The sequence below is a fragment of the Mustela nigripes genome, chromosome 4 (genome assembly GCF_022355385.1).
Source record: "Mustela nigripes isolate SB6536 chromosome 4, MUSNIG.SB6536, whole genome shotgun sequence".
Classification (NCBI taxonomy): Eukaryota; Metazoa; Chordata; class Mammalia; order Carnivora; family Mustelidae; genus Mustela; species Mustela nigripes.
Window position 1 is genome coordinate 155044202 of NC_081560.1, and position 21583 is coordinate 155065784.

At 57.9% G+C, this 21583-nt stretch overlaps 1 protein-coding gene across 2 annotated transcripts in view; it reads right to left on the minus strand.

Annotated features, from left to right (window-relative positions):
* The window catches only part of RET (ret proto-oncogene), a 50759-nt gene extending 29883 nt beyond the window's left edge, over positions 1-20876 (minus strand). For both annotated transcript variants that reach the window (XM_059398060.1, XM_059398061.1), the window contains exon 1: positions 20584-20876. In XM_059398060.1, the coding sequence (XP_059254043.1) occupies positions 20584-20656 (73 nt within the window). In that variant the 5' untranslated portion in view covers positions 20657-20876. The remainder of the gene's footprint in view (positions 1-20583) is intronic.
* Between the last annotated feature and the right edge of the window lie 707 nt (positions 20877-21583).

Below are 21583 nucleotides of genomic sequence, written 5' to 3' on the forward strand. Positions count from 1 at the left end.
CCAGGATCGAGTCCCACATCAGGCTCCCAGCTCCATGGGAAGTCTGCTTCTCCCTCTGACCTTCTCCTCACTCATGTTCTCTCTCACTGTCTCTCTTTCAAGTAAATAAATAAAATCTTAAAAAAAAATTTTTTTCATGATAAAAAGTTTTAAAAAACAGTAAGAATTTTCAAGAAGGTGGATAATTAGGCAAACGGCGCTGGAAAAAGCACTAAAACCCTGCAAATACCCTATAGCAGTAACCAACACACAACACAAACATTAGAAATGCCCACGTATTCACTCACATTGAGCCAATTTCTCTTTTCGATCAGCTTGTTCCACCTACACCCCACTCTGCTCACAGCTGTCGGGTGAGCAGCCAGGCCAGTCTGCACCAGCAAAGGATACCCCTGGTACCACCTCGGTCCTCAAGGACACATCTGGGTATGGGAAACAATCCATTGCCAACCGGAGTCAGGTAAGACCACAGGGGAGTCCTTTCCAGATGCCAAAGCAGTGAAACCGTCCGTGAACAGAACGGCTGCACCCTGGGGGATGTTTTTCAGGATGACTTCAAAAGGCAGCCAGACTGCGAGGGCCAACCTGGGCGGAAGCATGCACCTGGCCTGGTCTGCTCCCTGCCAGACAGGCTCGGGCTGGGAAGCAACAAGGGGGAGAGGGACAAAGAGGGAAAGAAGGAAGCGGGGAAGAGAGAGAGAGAAGGGAGGGAGATGCTCTGGTCAGAGCCAAAGGCCTGGCCCTGTGCACCTCACACTCAACACAGAGATGGAAGGAAGCAGGGGTGGGAGTGGGGCAAAGACCACACTGGAAAGCCCTGCCAAGAAAGGTGCCCCTGGAGTGGGACCTAGAATTACCTAACCCCTGTGGTTACAGTTCAGGGAGGGGCAGGCCAGGACTTCTAAGGAGTCTGCCTTGTGCTCTGAGCTGAAGTTTCCTGGGGGAAGGATCCGCTCCGAAGTGTCACACTGGCTGCTATTCAAGGGAAAGGCAGCGAAAGGAGCTCCGTGAAGTCGAAGTCGCACTGGGGAATTCTGGGGAGGGAGTGCCAAGACCATGCCTCCCCCACCCTGGGGTCTCCGTGGCAGACATGGGCAGGAGCTGCCTGAATGCCACCCTTCTCTCCCCACACCCTCCCCCCTGGCCCAGGAGGATGGAGGTTCTCAGATGCACTCAGGGCTGACCTCCATGGGATTTAGCAGCTGATGCTCTCAGGGACAGGAAGCAGCTCCCAAGGCTGGCCTCTTGCTGCTCCTGTTCAAGGCAGCCGATGGCACCAGCGCAGGGCTGAGCGGAGTGATGGGCCATGGCTGACCGGTCCCCTGAGGGTCCCTGCACACCGGGGATCCATTCCACAGGCTCGCATGTCCCAGCAGAGGCGCTCACGCTCCCCACAGTGTGGAGCCCCAAAGAGGACCCTACCAACTCATCAAGTCATGACTCAAAGACAGGAATGCTCCCCGTCTGTGGGTGAGGAGACACCCACAGGGAGGGAATAGCGGTCGGGGAGTCCCTGATGGGACTTGGCAGCCACCTCCCACCAGGACTGTGCCAGGGCCTGCTCTGGGTTGCCCGTCAGGGTAACTCCTGCCTCGCTCTCCTCAGTGGGGCCCTCCAGTCTTCCCCACAGAAATCTGATACTACAGGGGCTTCCAGCCTGTGGCAGCATCCCAGCATGGCCAAGTTCCGGAAGGCAGGCTCAGAAGGGGGATTGGAGCCAGACCCAGCACTGCCGCTCCACCAAGGGCCCAAATCACGAGCAGCAGCTGAGCTTGTCCTCCAACATTCCATGAAGGTTCCACAAGTCAGAGCATCCAGTAAGAGCTCTAGGGGAGGGACTGAGCTGGGGGGCTGCTAGGGAAGGTGACACCCGCTGCCCCATGGGCAGGAAGAATGACTCTCTTTTCCCCTCACCATGTCCTGCCCCCACAACCTTTGGAAGGGGCTGGCCTCCTGAGGCCTACTGTCGCCTCTCAAAGGTGGAGTGTGGGGTGAGCACAGCCCGGCCAGGTGGCTCTGGGAGGCAGCACAGCACAAGGCCAATCCCCCACCCCCCCACCCTGCCACCGACCTTCCATCCTCTCCACAGCCCCAGACAGAGGCATTGTCAGGACGACTATTCTGCAAACAGACACTGAGGCAGAAAGAAAGCCATTTGTTTGCTCAAGGGCATATGCACAGATGCCAAGAGAACTGGAATTTGCAAGGCAGGCTTTCTCGAAAGGCACCCCTTCCACCAGCCCACTCATCTCCCAGGGTCCCTACAGTTGCCGTGCTCTTGATCCCCAGCGGACCACACCTGTGGCCCTACTGAGGTAGCTCCGCTGGGACACACTTTGTTCCCCCACAAAGCCCTAAGCAGTGACTGAAGCTCCCTGCAAGTCAGCAAAACAGCTCGAGGGGAGAGGTGGTCCTGATGATTCACCATCTCTCTGGGCAGGTTGGCATTTCCAGGCACAAAAAAGGAGGAGAGACTAACTCCCAGGGGCCTCACAGGGTGGTGGCGAGGGGCAACCTGGCTTGTGACAGTGACTCCAGCTAAGGAGGGGGCTTGGCCATGACGGGAGCCACCAACCTCCTCCGCACCCTGGCAGAAGGGCACACGCCGACCACTATGATCTTGAGAGGCTGCCATTGGGCCTCAACTCCCAGAGCTGCAGGCAGTGCTGCCGGGTCCACCAGACTGGATGCAGACCAGGGCAGCCCTTGTCTTCCAGAGCCCGTGTGACCAGGCCACCAGCTTTCCTTGGTGTGCCTGACCCCTCCACAGAGAGGTGAGGTCTGTGTTCTTGCCCCCAGCAGACCAGCGAGGGGACATCGCATTTCAACAGAGCTCACATCCTGAGGGGCAACCGCTGGCGCTTTCTCTCAGGACACACATCACTGGCCCTGGTCAGCAGAGCAGAACCAAGAACTTGGCTGTTCTTGGAGCCACTGTGGAGAGGGACTTCTGGGGTGACTCGGAAGGCTGCAGAAAACGGGCCTTATCGTGGGGAAAAGCTCTACCCACAACACCCCACCTGCGGAGTAGGCAAGAGCGGCTCCAGAATTGGGCTCCCCTCTGAGAGGGCCTCCTTGACTGCACACACTTTCGGTGGTACAGGGGCTGGGAGGTAGGACGGCCTGAGCTCCCAGAGCTCCCCACCCCCAAGCTGGTGCAGTTCCCACCACGCAGATCATATGTGCAGGAGAGAATGGGTCCTGCCTACTCTCATCTCACAGAGGCCAGCCCTACGGGATCTGTGTGGGGCCCAGTTGATTGCTGCCAAAAGGGATTTGTGGGTCGGGCAATGATTGTGAAAAGAAACAGACTTAAAGGCACTTAAATACCTTCCAGGTGGTCCCTGTAGCCAGGCATGGCTCCCTTAATGCTCCTCAATGTCACAGACCCTTTTAGATGGAAAAACACATGGTCCAAGGCAGGGAATCGAGGAGGTGAGTGTGGGGCTGGCCTCAGGTGGGGATAGCCTGGGCAGTCCCAAAGGGCCCCGCACTTGGTTTAATGTTCTCATGTCACTGTTTCGAAATTCTTTAAAACCTAGAACAAAATTTCCATTTCATCCTCCTACACTGGGCCCCACAAATGATACAGCCAATCCTGGCAGGTGGATGAGGAGAGCCTGGGATGGGCCCATTTCCGAGGGGCTATGCAGCCCCTACAGTCTGCTGACCTCTGCTGCGTCTCAGTTTCTCCAGCTGCCAATCAAAGGAGGGCATGCTGGGGAGAGGAGTGGCCAGAGCACGTCGCAGACATGCCTCGCCTTTGCACAGGAATTATACGAAGCTCGTGCTTCAGAGTCACAGCTGCTATGTGTAGATCCCTTTGCTACCCCATTTCCTAGTTCAGAACACTGACACTGGGAGGTACGAAGCCTTACCTGGGTGAATCTGCTGATGGTTCTGAGTCTCAGGGTTTGGAACACTAGCAAACAAAGTGGCATGGGGAGTCAGGATGAGGGCAGATGTTAAGCCTACAAGGATGCTCACTGCTGGCACCTGTCTGCCAGGAAGGGCCGTGTGGCCTTTGGGCTCCATCCTGCCTCTGCTGCAAGCTGCCACTTGGGTAGGTAACAGAGCAGGACTGGCAAAGCCTTCCCCCTCCATACCTTTCACTTCTGAATGCCTTGGGGTGCCAGCATCCTTCCCCATGCCCAGTCCACGGTTTCTGCCTGGAGAGGGTTGGCCCGTGTCACCCCCCCAGAGACAACCCGTGGTCCTTGTGGCTCAGGTCTCCCCTCAGGAACCATGCCAAGGGGTGAGGAGCTGGCCTTTCCTCACAGCACAGTGGGACCCGTGCAGGTCATGGCATCACTGTCCAAGGCTCAAGTCACTGCTCACGTTCAGAGAGACCCCACCTGCTCCCACCCTTCCAGACCCCAACAGGGAAAAGGTGTAGAATGAATTTTGACAGGGTGAAGTGCTGTCCTGTTCTGAGCTGGGCTTCCCCTGATATCTCGTTTATGAGCAGATCCACCATGGGTGCCTGCCAGGTGGGAGCCCTACTGGCTGCGTTCAGTGCACGCCATCACGAGACCGCGGTTTTGCCTTTACCTGGGACCATTCTATAGCCTGCAAAGGTTGTTTCCAATGCTCCACATTTGGTTGGCATATTTATTCGGATTTGGGTGCAGATGGAACCAGGCCCTTACCCCCCAACTCCCTCTCTTTCATTCGGCGTTTCACAAGGGCACATGTGCTCACACACACTCACATGTGCGCTCTTGCACACGCTCTGTCCCGCGTGCACACACCCTCATGCCCACACTGGACCCTGAGCTGCTTCCCTGCCATAAGCAGGAAGGGGAGCCTCGTCAGGTGGGGGGAATGCTGCTGGTGGTCAAGGGCCCTGATCCTGCTTCTAGCAGCTTGCCTTGGCTTTTTCAGGCTCCTGCTGCCCCGGGGCAGCGAGCAGCAGAGGCGTGGGGACAATTCGCACGCTCCACCCCATCCAACTGCCCGGAGCTCACAGTCCCTTGGTGCCTGCACAGCCCACACGTGAGCCTAGTGATCACCTTCCCGCAGACCCATCCAAAGCCTTGGCTCCCTTGTGCCCTGAAGGGAGGCTGCAAGCCAGCCCTGGCCCAAGCAACCCCATCTTCTCCATGAGCTATGGGCCGCTGCCCAGCTCTGCCAGCAGGATCTGATCCCAGCCTGGCGTGGCGGGGGGAGAGGGGGTCCTTCCCTGGGGGCTCTCAGCCTGAGCTGGCCCATGGAACTCCGCGGTGCCCACCTTTGTTCTCCCAACATGTAGCTTTGGAAGTTATGTGACCCTCTCCTGTTTCAAGGGCTGGGTGACCGCAGAACCCTCAGTGAGCCCGCAATGATTCACACGTCTCTCCTCCACATTCTCACTCTCCCACACGCACACGGTTACACAGCCACTCACGCCCTCGGGCTTCCTCAGTGTACAGCAGCGTGGCGTAGCCTGGTCCCCACTGTGGGCTCATCTGCATCAGCTCTCTGGGGTCCTGGCCAGCCCTGGCCATCGGGGCCACTAGAGGATCACCTGAGCTGCTTCTGCCTTCCCTGTCCCCCCTCTGCAGTGGCTGTGCTGCTCTGTGACCCTGCCAGTCCAGATCTGGGCAGGTGCTTCCCGGCCAGGCGCCCTCAGCCTGTCACCCCAGCTCAGGGCCTGTCCTCCCCGCTGCTACAAGTGCCCGGTGGTGAGTCGCACTCAACACAGCACATAGTTGCCCTGCTGGGGAAAGGCCAACAGCCTCCAGCAAGTAAAAATGTCCTAGGACTGCAATACGGAAGCTGGAATTCAGGGCTCCTAAGGAAGAAAAAAAATAAAAGGGCAACGGTAAGATGAAAGAATGGGGTGGGGCCAGGGCTTGCCTGCACGTGTGCGAAGGGCTGTCCCCTCCTGCAGAACCCGCGCACCGGACAGCCCCGGCTCCCGCCCCTGACGAGCGCCAGACTGCGTCGATGACAGTTTTATTATAAGCCAGCAGAACCTCCTCAACAGACGATTTCCTAATGCCATCATCTTTTCTGGGAATGGGAAACAGATCCCACTGACTTCTCCCCAGGGAAGGCCCCTCCCCCTGCAGGCCAGCTGTCCCCGTGGGGGGTCCCTCCACCCCCAACAGCAGCGCTGGGCACAACCTCACAGGACATCCGCAGCACGGCCCCGCCCCTCTGGCACAGTCACGGTTTCTCTTTGCTCCAGCAGCGTATCTGATGGACGCAAACGCGCCGTGCAGGCCACTTACACGGAGAGTGAACCCCGCAACAAACGCCCGTGGGCGCGCGCGGCCGACCCTGCCGGTCGCTTGGCCCTGCTGCTGCCCCTCCCGGGTCCCCACCTTCCACCTCACCCCACTCACTTTGAACAGAAACCTGGGGCTTGGGTTTCTCTTGCCTTTTCTTAAACTGTTTTTTTACATAACCCTTCTACCTCACTCCTGGAAGGTACTTTTGCTGTATGGAGAATTCTGTGGCAAAGTTATTTTCTCTTGGTCCTTCAGAGGACTCTTTTGTTGCTGCTGCTTCAGAGAACTCTGTACCCGTTCTACTGCTCACTCTTTGGTATCCTCTTCTCTCTGGCTGCTGCCTGGACCTCCTGTCTTTGGTGCTCTCTCCGGCTGCACTACGATTAGCCAGCCTGTCAGTCTGTGCGGGTTTCCTCCCCCTTGGGAGCCCTCTGAATGGCGAAAGCTCCTCATTGGCTCTCCCTGTTCCCTCCAAGCAAACAGCAGCCGGTCCCACGGCACTCGTGCCCCGTGTTCGTGAGCCTCTGTACTCACGTCTGCCGCGTTCGCCGGCCCTGACCTCATCCTCAGTGCCAGGCGCGAATCTCCATCGTCGTGCTCTAGCCTCTCCCATGTCTCAGTCCACTTAGAGGAGGACCCGGACCACCCAGCCCCGCCTGCCCCTCCCACCTGCCCGCCCCAGTCAGGGTACCAGCCACATCACTGTGGAGGCCACACGCCTCAGACTCGTCCTGAGCTCTTCCATCTTCCACCCCTTCCAGCAGAGCAAACACAGGATGCCCTCTGCCATCCCCCGTCCAAGCCGCCACGCTCCCACACCTCCCTCACCTGCATAAAACCACACTGCTCAAGGGGCCTTCCTGAGCTCACTCTTAACCCCACAGGCCACATGTACAGAACCACTAGGGTCACTCGGACCACTTCACCCTCTGCCTGAAGCCCTGCATTAACTGCCCACTGCTTGCAGAATAAAACACAGCTCCTCACTAGGGGTGAGGGCCCAACTGTCCTCCCCCCAGCTCACCTCCTTCCCACTCTCTTGGGCACCCACATTCCAGGCACATCACCCAACTCACCACTTTGAGCTAAAAGAACAGACATCATAGTGAGTGGTCCAATGAAGGCAACAGTGAAGGAACAAACCAATAAACACATGGTTTCATGGAGTGGGGCGGGGGGGGGGGCGCACTGGAGACTTTGGGAAATGGTCCAAATTTGGGATGGGGGTGTGGAGCTAAGATTCTATGGTTTGGTATGATGGGCACTGAGAGCCGCAGGTGGAGAACCAGCAGTAGAATGAGCCAGAAGAGCCACACGGATGCCCCTCCTGTGCTCACAAGCCTCGTGAGGGACATGTGGGTTCCCTCTAGGGCACGAGGCATCTCAGTGAGGCCGGGGGTGGGTGCTGAACAAACAGCCCCAGGCTGAGAACAAAACCTTGGATCCCTGCTCAGGAAGTGACCTACTGGTGACAAAGATGGAGATGTGGCCAGAATGTGTGTGCTCACTTACACACATACACGTGTGCGTGCGTGCAGGGTCTCCCTGCCATCGCTACTCTCTGTCTCAGTGGGAGGCTCTGCTTTTATAAGGGATTATAATGCATCTGCTTTTAGGAAGAAAGTGGAGCTCAAATTGGTAAATCAAACTTCTTAACAGATTTAGGGGGGAGGCATAAAAGGGAAGCCCAGTTTTCAAAATTAAGTGTGGTAAAACACACATACAATTCACCATCTTAATTATTTTAATGTCCCAACAAGGACGTCAGTCACTGTGATCTCAGCAGTGCCCCCTCAGTTCCAGTCCTCCATTGCTTCTTCCCTAAGTGCTGCCAGCAGCCCACGGTGGGTGGCCTGTGCCACTAATGCCCACGAGGCAGAGTGGCCTTCCTGGTATGGGCTGGGCACACGGGAAGGGCCAGCTGAATAGGCCCACACACAGGGAGGAGCAAGTGGGCACCCTGGCCCACACTGGGGCCCTCAGCTTCCCGTAACGAGATCCGGGGCTCTCCATGTTCTGGAAGGTTGTGTCCAGCACAGAACCCAGGGCTCCCGCCTGCCTGTCTGGCCAAGGGCTTCACACACAGCTCAGCTCTCAGGGCCCACCACCATCCCTCCCACCTCAGTCCTCACTGTGTGGTTCACGGTGGGGAAGGGCAAGGGACCCAATGTGGGTGCAGCATCCCCCAAGACAGCTGTCCTCTTGGGCCTTGGCTGGGAAATGTGGCTGGCAGCTTGGGAGAGCAGCCAGATGGAGAAAGAGAGAACTGGGGGCTAGCCCCTGCCCCAGAGATGCCACTCTGCACACACAGGCACACCCCAATGGGAAACAGATGCAGAGGTTCACCTCTCACATGCATGGTCGAAAAGCAGTCAGCCCCCAGGTCTCCTGTCACTGGGCCACATCACTCAGGGAGCCCCCTGAGAGCGTGGAAAAGGGACATGGTTGGAGTTTGGGGGAGTGAGGTCATGACTGAGCTCTACAGCCCAGGCAGCGAGGAGCCAGGAGCCTGCGCTCGCCCTCTGCTCACAGGCCCCAGCCTTCTGCTCTGAGGGGTCCGGGCCCCAGGCTGCACCCTGCTTGCACCCGAACCACCGCCCACATGTCCACACCCGTCCAGGCCAGCTGCAGCAGTGGCCTGAGATGATGGACGCTCCTGCTCAAATGTGATTTCCCAGCTGCCGCTAAGCTAATCACCAGCCTCACGGGCAGTTCCTTCCGGCTTCTATGCAAAGGAAACTGCCAATTAGGTTACAATTAATTTCTTACCCAGGGCAAGGCCTGGCTAGAAAAAAACCGGCCACCCAAGTGGCCTGCCAATGACTGTTTGCGGGTCACCAGGCCCCTGTGTCTCCAGCACTCTCATGCCCCAAGGCCCCAGCTGACTTTGGTCGCGCTGGCCTCGGCCTGGGGGTGACCGGCCAGGACATTACCGGCTTGGACCCTGTGTGCCTCTGCTGGGAGAACTGTCCCTCATGCACCCAGACTTAACAAATATGACTCAGACTTAAACAAATATGTCACCCCACCAAACTTGAGCTCCCTGAACACAGATGGTCCTGCCCATTTTTGTCCACTACCACCCCTGCCCTGCCCCAGCACTTTTTATGCAACATTTTTAAAAAAAGATTTTATTTATTTGACAGAGATCATAAGTAGGCAGAGAGGCAGGCAGAGAGACAGAGGAGGAAGCAGGCTCCCTGCTGAGCAGATAGCCTGATGCAGGGTTTGATCCCAGGACCCTGGGATCATGACCTGAGCCGAAGGCAGGCACTTAACTGACTGAGCCAACCAGGAGCCCCTCTTTGTGCAACATTAACAGGCCAAGTGTCTACAGTGCATTTTCTGTGAGAGGCTCTGTTCTAAAGCACTTCACATGCATTGTTCACTTATTAACACAACTGCCAGAAGTAGGGCTGGTTATGATGCCTATCTTGCAGAGGGGGAAACTGAAGCAGAAAGAAGCTAAGCACCTTGCCCAAGGCCACTCAGACAGTGAGCCAGGACTTAAGCTGAGGGTCCTGTCTGGGGTTGTATGTGTGGCCACCAAGTTCTCCTGCTCAGTGCCGGCTGTGCACACAAGTGCAGATAAGCCAGCGCCCTGGGCCCTGGGACTCTGGGCCACCCACCCACCTGCTTGCAGACCAGGCTGAAAATGCCATCATAGATACCCATCCATACCTCCCTTGGCCTCTTCTAAAAAAGCAGGTGCCCCTAGAAGTCTCCTGGTATAAACACTGTTAACATTTCAGTGAAATGGGGTGAAGCCCAGGTATGTGTGACTGGCAGGCAGTCTCCTCAGCCAGTATCTGTCTGACAGGGACAGACACAGTAATGGTTTCTGCGTGCAGACGAAGTACCTGGCAGGTGCTCACCAATGCTAGGGGCCTGACATGTCTATCTCAGCTGGACACATAAGTGAGCCTCGAGGGATCCTTCCCTCCATCCCACTGGATCCTATTATAACTGAATACTCAAAAAGGTGGAACCAGCAGGCTCCAGCTCTGCATGGGGATAGTGATCCATGACTTGTAGGGGAGGAGTCAGGAAGGTAACGTCTACATGGGGTGACTGGGACAGAGGCACCCCCATGAGCCAGCAGCAGCCTGTCAGTCAGACAAGGGCCTACCAGGACTGCTCTAGCTTGATGGGGGGCTGGAAGGCTGTCCTGTGCTTCCTTGTCAAGTCTGAGAAGACCAGAAGGGGCCCTGTCAAAGGAAGGCCCTTTTCCCAGGGGCTCTGGGAAGAGGCCTGTCTCATGCCTCCAGTACACACTCCTTTCTATGTGGGGCAGGTTTGGGATGTCACAGTGCTGCTGCTGGGAGCCCCCCCTCGCTCCCTCCCTGCAGCTTGGGACCTGTTGCCCCCTCCCCTCCCTACTCTCCACTAAAAGCAAGGGTAGGTGCGATCAGGTGAACAGCAGAGGGGACCCCCTGCAGGGCCACCACAACCCCTGGGCAGAGCCTGGGTTCTCTCTGGAGATGGAGGGGGGGGTGCCTCAAAGAAGGCCTAAGGGTCTGCTCTGCTGGGAGGGTGGAAGGAAGAGAGCTGGGGAAGCCTCTGACAGAGGTGGTTTCAGCACAGCATGGGCCTGTGGCCAGACAAGCTGACAGGTCCTGAGGGCCCACTGCACACCGAGGGCTTTCCCCATCTATATGGTTTCCCCATGTATAAAAGGACAAGGTTCCACCTGAGGCTAAGGCTCCCTTTCATTCTGATTCCCCTACAAGTCTATGTGATGTCTGTGCAGAAGCAGTCACAGAATGAACTTTCTGAGCAGGGACAAGTGGCAGGATGGTGGGCATGATGGAAACCAGGGTGGTCTCAGGGAGTGGGGCGTGGGCCATGGGATGCAACGAGATTACAATCACAGGTGCCTTCCTAGACCACCAATGATAAGGCAAAAAGACATGACCTAGGTCCAAAGGAGAGTCTTAGGGCAACACAAGGAAACAGAAAGACAAGGGCAGAGCTGGGCCCAAGCTCACACTCCTTCACTGCCTCTCTGTGTGACTGGCTGGGAACCAGGACAGAAGTGCCTCCTTGGAATCATGGCTGGGACAAGCCAGGTACAGAGCACCCACTGACGGAAGCCAGTTCTCTGTTCTCCCTCCTCCATTCTCCCTCCCCCTTCTTATGGAACCAGAGCAGTCTGGGGCCCACAAAGCCTTCTAGCTACTCCTCAGTCACGGCCTGCCCACCCCCATGCCTCTGCCCAGCACTCCTGTAGCTTCTGGATACAAGGGTGAACAATGCCTCAGTGCACACTGCTGTCCCAGGAAAACAGCTTCAAGGGACTAGCAGCATGACATCACACAGCCACAATTACGATAATCAACTTACACCAGATCTGCCTGGCTATTTTTAGAGTCAGGACTGAGGTTTAGCAAGACAGGGCGGCCCTGGGTCCTCCTGTTGCTGAGTCCTGCCTTGTCAGGTGGGCTGGGTGGGTTGCTGGTTCCTGGCACCCCTCCTTTCCCTGGTCCTTCACAAGGTGACCCCCGGGCACGGCATCTCACACACGAGTTGTGACACCATTGCTTCTGGGGCATTCATGCTTCACATGGCCTCAGGGTCCAGGTCTTTGGAGAAGGTCCTCAGGGTCCTAGTGGGGTTATGGTGACTCAGCTTCCCCCACTGAATATCTCCTCAAAAGAGGACCTAGGGGCTCAAACACTGTCAGAAATGTCACAGACACGGTGAAATGTTAATGACACAAAACAGCTTCTCAGCAATACCTGGTGGAGGTTTGATAAAGCAAGGTAAGCCCAACAACAAAAAGACACCCCACCCAATTAAAACATGGGCGAAGGACCTGAAGAGATGATTTCTTCAAAGAAGATGCAAATGGCCAATGAGCACATGAAAGATGTTCAACCTCACTAATCATTAGGAGAACACAAATCAAAAGTACAATGAGATACCACATTGTACCACATACTTTGGCTATAATTAAAAGAAAGCAAAATAAAAACCCAGAAAATAACAAGTGCTGTCAAGGATGTGGCAAAATCAGAGCTCTCACACACTGCTGGCGGGAATGTAAAATAGTGCAGCTGCTGTGCAAAACAATTTGGCAATTCCTCAAAAAATAAAACAGAATTATCAGATGACCCAGCAATTCCACTCCTAGGTATATATCTAAGAAGACTGAAACCAGGGACTCAGATATTTGCCCATGAATGTTCATAACAGCTTTAGTCACAACAGCTAAAAGGTGGAAACAATCTAAATGTCCATCAGTAGATGAATGGATAAAGAAATCTGATATTTACATCCAATGGAGTATCACCCTCGCAAGGAAATAAAATATGGATGTGTGCCACAACGTGCACGCACTTTGAAAACACGACGCTAAGAGAAAGACGCCAGATAAAAAGGTCCATTTATATGAAACATCCTGAGAGGACGAACCTGTAGAGACGGGATGCAGAGCAGTGGTTACCAGGGGCTGGGGGTGGGGGCGCTAGGGGGGCAACGTCTAGGGGCTAAGAGCTCCCTTTTGTGGTGGTGAAAATGTTCAACACAGCAGAAATACTGAGGCAACACTGTGAAAGCACTAAACGCTACTGAATCGTTCAGTTACCATGGCTGATTTCACGTTGTGTGAATTTTACCTCCCCACAAAAAAGCAAACTGTAATTATCCACCATTCCTCCTTCCCCAGTGCCTGAGCCCAACGCAGGCCCTGGCTGTGCTGACCAGGAGAGCAGACATCAAAGAGGTGGGGCTCAGGGGTGTGAATCCGGAGAGGGGGTCCCCAAGGATGTCCCCGGGTGCCCCGGCACGTGCCCTCCGACCCATCACACTCTCCTTTGTACTCGGGGCTTCTCCTGAGGAGGGAAGGGCCACGCAACGGTATTCCAGCCCGCAGAACTTGGGCAGAGTGCCGGGGGCCTCTCCAGGCCTGGCTCCGTGCCCCTCCCTGAGCACGTGGCTGGGCATGGAGTGCCTGGCAGGGGCACTGTCAGGAGGAGACACAAGGACCGTGTTGAGTCACTGAGACTACGGGAGCTTCCGTTACCAAGTACATCCTCAACTGCCCTCAAAGATAGGAGTGGGTGGGAGGCAGGGAAGCAAAGACTATCGAATGGGCTCTCACTCAAGACCCTTCAAGGCTCTGTGGAGTCATGTCTGTGGTCCCTCTGGATGAGTAGCCTTTGAAGACCACCCTCGGGGCTGCCTACCTGACCAGGCGTGACCCTCGGGGGGCAAAGCGGGTCCCCGCAGTGCTAAGTGCATGTTAACCCTGCTTCCATCGGGGAGAAGGTGGAGGGCGGCGACTCCAGGGCTAAGTGGCTGCTGGAACAGTGCCCTGGGCCCCGACTCCACCCTTTCTCCTCCCCAGAAAGGAGAGCCGTCACTCTGCACACCTCCAAGTCAACCCCCGCAACACACCCTACCCTCAGGTCCTGGCACAGAGAGACCACACTTTCCCCAGCATTTGCTAGGCTACTAATTAAATTTTAGGAAATTGCATTTTTTCTTTTCCCCTTTCAAAAAGAGTGAGAATCACTGGAATCTGCTGGTGATCATATAGACACCTAGGAGGCGCAAGCTTTGAGGGTCATTATCCTGCTGGGGGCTTTCTGATTTATTTTGGCAGCAGAGACCTGTCTCCCATCAGAGAGCAGGTCGGGCTGGTGCTTGGGGCTGGGCCAGAGCTTTGACTCCCTGTGCCCCCGGCACTGGGCTGTGCTGCCTTCTAAGCACTTCTTGGAGGCCTGGGCCCTGCAGAACCTAGACATCAGCGCCCCTATGTGACAATGGCCCAAGATGGCAATGAGGGGCATCTGCCAGCGCCTGAACTTGAGAGGGGGCCTGGGGCCCCAGGACCTGGGCTACAGGGACACAGACATCTCCCCCAAGCTGGGCCTGGAACGGGGCCCTGCCTGTCACAGTACCCCAGGCTTGCCCGCCACCCCCCACTGTGAGACTGTCATGGACAAGTTGAGCGGGCCAGCCCACAGGTGCACAGGTGACTTTCCTGCGGGGGTGCCTGGGCTGCTGTACTTTGTGGAGCCACTCACAGGGCAAAAGCAAACAGAGGTGTTTGTTTGGGGCTGGACACCTGCTCTCCTTGGGGAACCAGGTGGTGCCTGAACAAGGTCCTGTTGGCATCGCCCACCCCACAACCTCATTTTCTAGGGGTGTTGGCTCCAAGGGGGGAGGCATACCGCTGCCTCCTCTTGTCTACCACCTCCTTGCCCAGAGTCTCAGACAGAACAGTGCAGGGCCCGCTGGCTTCAGGGCTCCAGCCTTGGGGACAACCACAGAGCTAGAAGCCTGAGCCTGCGGGGAGCCCAGGCCTCGTCTGGTCCCAGAGCTGAGGAAAGGTGGGCAGCAGGAAGACTAGAACGGGGAGGGAGGGCAGGAAGGCCCAGTCTACAGGTGTCCTGTAGTTTCCCAAGTGTCCTGGAGCGTTGGCCCAAAGACAGCGTCACCTGCTAAGGTTTTCTGACATGAGGTGGGGTCCTGCCTCTGAAGTCACAGCCTCCCTTAAAACCCCAAACACCAGGCCTGGATTGCCACTCTGGGGTGGTGAATGGAACGCCAGGTGGGCTCTGAGAGGCCTGGGCATTCCTAGCCCTACAAGCATCCCGGGAGCACCCTCCCCAGGCCAGAGGGCCTTCCTGGGTTGGCCTCTCTGAGTTGTACTGATGCCCCAGTTTTCCAGGAGCATCACCCCATAGAGCACGGAAGAGAGCCCTCCGAGACCTACAGGAGGCTGAGGAGAGGGAGCAAGGGAACAGGAGGGAGATGGGCAGAGGGACTGGGGGACCCCCGGCTGCCATCACCACATTGAAGCCCACAGCCAGGAGGGTCACTTGCCTGCCTGGCTGCCCAAGGCCCTCTCCTACCCCACCCCTTAGCCTGCCTCTTGCTGAGCACCTCCTCGGAAATCACACCCGTGCATTTGGGAGAAGTGATGGCTTAGTGCTTCTTTTACTGCCTGACCCTAAATGCACAGTGACAGTTCTGAGGTCAGAGGGCCCTTGTGTTGTCTCCCGAGGGCATCTCCTGCCCTGGAGAAGCTCCCTAGGTAGCAGATGGTCCCCTGGGGAGTACTTGTGGATCCTTATTACTGTTATGGTTACTATTAAATCACTCAGTCAGAGAAACAATTGCATAAATGAGGAGGAGGACAGAGAGGGGAGAAGCACGTGGGGGAACAGGAAAACACAGGTAGGAGGAGGAGAACACAGTGGGGGAAGGATATGGGGAGGAGGGCATGGGGAAGAGGAGGACCCTGGAGGAGGAGGACATGGAGAGAAGGACATGGGGAGGAGGAGGACATAGGGAGGAGGACAACAGTGCTGGGAAGAAGCGGAAGACATGAGGAGGAGGGCACTGGGAGGAAGAGGAGGAGATGGAAGGTGAAGACATGGGGTGGAGGGGGAGAACATGGGAGAAAGAGGAAGACAGGGAGAGAAGGAAGAGAACGTGGGAAGAGGAAGACATGGGGAGGAGAAGGACCTAAGAAGGGGAGGACATGGGGAGGAGGCCAGTGGGTAGAGGAGGACACAAGGAGGAGGAGGTTACCGAGAGGAAGAGGACACGGGGAGGAGGAGGACATAGGGAAGGGAGGACACGGGGAGAAGGAAGAGGGCGCGGGGACGCAAGCTTAGGTCAGGAGCCCCTGAACTACCCGCCCAGCAGGGAGTGGCCTCCTCCACACCCACAGGACGGGGAGGAGGTTCCACAGTAGAAAAGTAGCTGCTTCCACAGGGTGGACGGAAGCACTGCTTGGGAGGGTAGGGCAGTGCCTCCCCAACTCTGCCTTTCTTCCTGGGTCCCTGGTGGGGCGCTTTCTTCTCTCAGGCTTCCCCAGTGCCCTGGGAAGGAGGGCCCTGTCCTGGAGAAGGAGACACATTTGCACTCACGGCCCCTGAAGCCCAGCCCCCACCCCCACCCCCCACCCCAGCACAGTAGCTTCTACCAGGTGCTGGGTCCCCACGCAGAGCCTACACCCTCAAACAGATCTCCTCCTGCCTCACAAGAGCACACACACCCCTGTCCTAGGCCCAGCTATGCCAGGGCCATGCCAGGGGGCTGTCTCCAAAACAGTAAGACTCCCAAACATCGGCTAAAGCAATGGCCTGACCTGAGAAATCAGCCATGACCCAGGAGAGCTGCTGTTTCAAGCACAGCGCACACTTCACTCCTGTAGCTGGGCCGGGCTGGAGCCCTGAGCAGGTGGGGGAGAGGGCTCAGGGCTACCTTCCCTTTCCAGGATCCCTCCTCAGCCCCATCCCTGGTCCCCACCACCTCTGGCCTGGAGAAGGCACTTGAGGAAAGCCAGAGGCCTGGGGGTGGGGAGTCTTCTCCGCAGGCTGTAGTCCACAGGCTACGTGGGGCACGGTTTCCTCACCTATGAAATGGGAAACCAAGGTCATGTCCCTTAGGGTTCCGGGAGGTTACAGGAAGCTAGTTGACAGGCGGTGCTCAGCAAGGGATGAGCAGGCTATGAGTTCCCTGGGGTAGCTGCTGCTGACATCAGCTTTGTCCAGCTAAGACCAGAGGACAGAGGAGTCCTCTCTCAGGTCACAGAGGGGTAAGGCCTCAGGGGAGGTGGTAGCTTCCGGGCCCTCCATATCCCTTGGCACCTTGGGCCCCATTTTAACAGATACCATGATTTTTAATTAGTTTTCTCTTCCCCTGGCTAAAAGGCCATTAGCTCCCCATTAGGTGAATGCATCCCATTTTGTTCACACCACCAAGGAAACAGTGATTTACTTAGCTATCCTTAAAGCAATTCTGCAGAATAAAGGCAATTTAGCAATGGGCTCAATAGACTTTCCCATTTGTTCTCTGTTTGCAGGCTCCACCCTTAGGAGCCCACCAGCCAGCCCATCCCCTGTAGCCTTGGTTGGGCTAGACTCTGTTGGGGCCCCCAGAGGTCGGAGGGGCTTAGCAGGGATGCAGGCTAGGGTAGAAGAGAAAGAGGGCAAGGCCCAGGTAAGCTGGTGAAGCAGGACTTGTTTTCTACCAGTCCGTGGCAAAAGAGAGGGAGGGGCCCAAAGAAAATAAGAAGTAGGTGAGGCAGCCTTCCCAGCAGAGGCGGCTCTGACATCTGGTCCAGGCATAAGTGGCCTGCCCAGGCCACACTGCAGAGGCCTGGGCCAGGCATCCCGGGGAGGGAGCCTGCCAAGTCATGGCAAGTCTTCCCTTCTTTGGTGCTGGGGAGTGAAAGTCCCAGAGGTCTACAGAGAGAGAGGGCAGGTCCTTCCTTGAAGCCACAGGTGCTGAGCAAAATGGGACCCAAGAAGCCAGACCAGGAAGACAAGAGACTCGAGGCCTGCTGAGGGACTGTGGGAGTCAGGGAGATGGTGCTGGGTGAGGTGTCAGCCTGGCAGGGCCCAAGAGCTGGGACTCAAATTGCTGAGGGGCTATATCTGTGTTGAGCAACAAAGTGCTAGAAACTCTGCTAAGAATAAGTCTTAGATGGACGTTTCCCAGGTTCTAGGATTCCCTGGGACCATTGGGCCATGTCCATGAGTGTATGAGGGGGTGGATATGTGTGAGTGGCAGGGAAAGGGGCTGGGTTTCCTGGGGGAGGGTGGAGTATGGGGGGGCAGTCGGGTGGAGCCTCATTCACTAGGGGGTGTGTGTGTGGCCATGGGGGGTCATGATTATATATCCTTGTGCAGGGGCAGGAGTGTGCCTTGTGAAGACCAGCTATGAGTATGAGTGAGTGTGTGTGTGTGCATGTGTGTGTGTGAGAGAGAAAGAGATCCTGTGTGTGTGTGTGTGTGTGTGTGTGTGGAGTGAGACAGAGACCCTGTGTGTGTGTGTGAGAGAGAGAGACCTTGTGTATGAGATAGAGATACTATGTGTGTTTGTGAGAGAGAGAGAGAGAGAGAGAGAGAGAGAGTAGATCCAGTATGTGGAGAGGGAGAGAGACCCTGTGTGTGTGTGTGAGAGAGAAAGGCGGGGGAAGACCCTGTGTGTGTGGGAGAGAGAGGGAGAGGGAGAGATACTGTGTGTGAGAGATTCTGTGTGCGTGTGTGTGTGTGAGACAGAGAGAGAGAGAGAGAGACCCTGTGTGTGTGTGTGTGTGTGCGCGAGCACGCGCTCATGTGCAAGCTTGCAACCACACATGGATGCCATGATGTGGGAGAAGAGTCTGTGTCAGTACCTTTTTCTGAAGGTGTATGTGGTCACACACTATGACAGTGTGCACACACGGAGGGGGACCAAGCTGCAGGCATCTGTTTATGTCCCATGGCCTTGCTCTAGACATCCCTGTCCCCCCTTCCTGGCCAGCTCTGAGGTAGCAGGGCTCCTTCCTCTGCGCGCTGGTCTAGGCCCCTGCCTCTTCGTCTGGGTCGCCTCTCTACTCCCCTCCTGTCAGTCCCCCAGCACAGAAGAGAGCCTCCTGTCCTGCCTTGGGGGAATTGTCTGGCCAATCAGGGGACAGTCTCATCCTCTAGAGACTCAGAGCATCCTCAGGGCAACAGGCCTGGCCACCGGAGCGCTGCATCCACAAGAGGGCGCCCAGAGGCTGAGCTGCTCTCGGCCTGGGTGGGTCCTGGAGCCGCTGCCGGGCTCACCAGTGATGGCCTGGTTCGGCTCAAGGAGAGCCAGGCTCAGCCGCTCCTCCGCTGCTGCTCCAAGCGAAGGATGCCCCTGTGCCTCTCCCAGGGCCCCAGCTGTGTCCTCCTGGGGGCTGCAGGGCCATTTCCCCACTCTCAGCACCCACCAATCATGGTTTCTTGGTTATCCCAAGGGAAGGGTGGGCGGGGTGGGATGCCCACCTTCCCTGCTCCGAGAGCCTGTCTTTGGCCACCAAATTCTGTGGGCCAGGGCTGTGAAAAAGCCACCTGCATTCAGGCCAAGTGCCACAGGCTGACCCTTGCAGCCTGTGCTCCAAAGTCTAGACTTTAAAGCCTCGCAGGCACCCCAACTTGGCTAGTGGCTGTGGGAGAGCATGGGGAAAGCCTCTGCAGGCAGCGGGGCTGGCACACGCTGCCCAGGCAGCACTAGCTTCCGGCTCACACCTAACTACACACCCACAACTACAAAGTTACAACTCAGAGTTATAAGAGATCTTCAGAACATTCCACTTGTGTTTACCTCTGTCCTGACTGCAGCCTCCTTGGGGTCTTCCCCCATGCAGTCCAGTGACCCCAGAGTTCTCCTACCGGAAACAGACTCCCTCCCCCTCATTCCTCCTCAGGGCAAGGGAAGGACTTCTCCCCTGCCTTCCCCATGATGGGCTGAAAACCCATTCTGGCTTCAGTATCTTTCCAGGGAAACCCAGGATTCAGCCACACAAATGAAGCCTTTGGGGCCAGTCTGTGAACCCAGAATCTGCAAGACCAGAGGCTAGAGGCAGGGGACCACTGCTTCTCCTGTTCCCAAAGGCCACAGGGAGAGAAGGCCCTTTGTAAGCAGTGGGAGAGGGCAGCTTTCCCTGTCGGAGAGAAACTTGGTGCATGCTGAAGTAGGAGATCAAGTCAGGGCGGGTTCAAGGAAAACTAAAAGGCATGGCCAACAGGTCAAAGATTCTGTGGCCTTAGGCTTCATTCTGTCCGAGTTTGGGGCGGGGGTGGTGACCAGCCTTTGCAAGGCCACAGCCAATCTTCCCAGCACCGACGCTGGCCGAAAGGCGGCACATAGCCCTGCCCCACCGAGGGACAGTCAAAAGCGCTTGGCCAAGAGCGGTTTCCTGGTCGCAAAGGCCTCGGGTAGACTGGAAAGCTCCCTGTTGGAACTCTGGCCGCGGCGGGCCCTCCCCCGGCTGCGCTGGACCAGTCTGAACGGGCCCTCGAGGGCAGCCTCCCAGAAACCACGGGCTTTTCGGCTTTTTAAAGCCTAGGGTGGTAAAAGCGCACGAGGGAAAAGCAACCTTTTATAAAACAGCAGGTGCCCTTCGCACCCCTGGGCGGGCCAGGGAATCCGAGCTGGAGGAGGAATACACCGACGTGGAAAGAGGAAAGGAAACCAAGTTGGAACAATCTGCAGAGACAGAGCTGCCCGCTCAAGTCGCGGGCTTTCTCGGGCTACACCACCCGGCCTCCCCGACCTGCGCCGAAACGGCAGCAAGGTCCGTCCGGTTCGCTCCAGGACGCGGGCGCGAGGCGCGACCAGGCTGGGACGCACCGCTGCGACTCAGGCCCTGGGCACCGACCCCGGCCGCTCGGCCCACGACCCGTTCCGGCGAGAGACCCGCCCAGTCCGGGCCTCGAAGCGCCGGGTCTGCCGCCCCACCTCGCTCCCGGCTCAGCCCGGGCAGCGGGCAACTGCGCAGCCGGCTGCCCGCAGCCAAGAGAAAGGCGTTTCCGAGCGCGTCCGCTCCGCCGCCCGGCGCCAGGCGCCAACTTCGCCCCGGTCTCTACGGGCACCGGCCCCCAGCAGGACTCACCTTCGCCGAACAGCGGCAGCAGCAGCAGCAACCGCAGCCCCGCAGCGCCGGCCGTCGCTGTCGCCTTCGCCATGGCCCGTGCGCGCCGGGGCCGCGGCAAGAGGGCTGCTGGCTGGGGCCCGGGTCTCGGCGGCGGGATGCGGTGCTTAGCCTGGCCGCCCCATGCCCGCCCAGGACGCGGGGGACGCGGGGGACACTGGGGGCGCAGAGCGTCGGGGCGCCGACTCCGGCTGCTCTCCACTGCTGCGCGCCTGGCTCTGGTCGCGGGACTGAGGCGGGGCGCGCGCGGGCTGCGCCGCCGGAGCGGGCAGGGGCGGGGCGGGGCGGTGAGGGGGGCGTGCCGGGGGCGTGCCGGGCGGGGCCAAGGTGCGGGCGGGGTGCGGGCGGGGCTCGGGGTACCCGCCTTGGTTTGGGGGTGCTGGTGCGGATCCCGCCTCGCTCAGAGAGGAGACTGGTGCTGGACGCGGGACGCCGGTGGGGCCGCGTGCGAGTAGCAGCGAGGTGCAGGACGCGGGGTGCGGGGCTGCCACCCGCAGCCCCAGTTCGCGCACCCCTAGCTCGCCCAGCCACTCTTCCTCAGCCTGTGCGTCCGCTCTCGGTCCCGGCGCGTCGCCCTTTCCGTCTGCCCCGTGAGGGCTGGGAAACCACGCAGGGCTGCGGGGTCTGGGCCGACAGGGGAGGGGTGCGCCCCAGCGGACCGGGAGGCTAGGCGGGCGCCCCGCCTCCAGGCTCTCGGCGCGGGTCGCATCTTCCGCCATTTCTCAGAGGAGGGGAGACGCGGTGGGAGCGTGGCCTCTCCTGGGGCCCAAGGCGGGAGGAGGGAAGAGCCTGGGCAAGGGAAGGGGAGTCTGAGCGCTTCCTGCGCACTCCAGGAGCGAGCCTGGCGTGTGGCTGGCAAGGTCCGCGGCCGCGCTGAGAGACAGAGTGACATCTCCTGAGGCCAGTTTGTGATCCCCCTCACTTTAGGACCCGCCCAGCCGATGGGAGCAGGACACTGGCT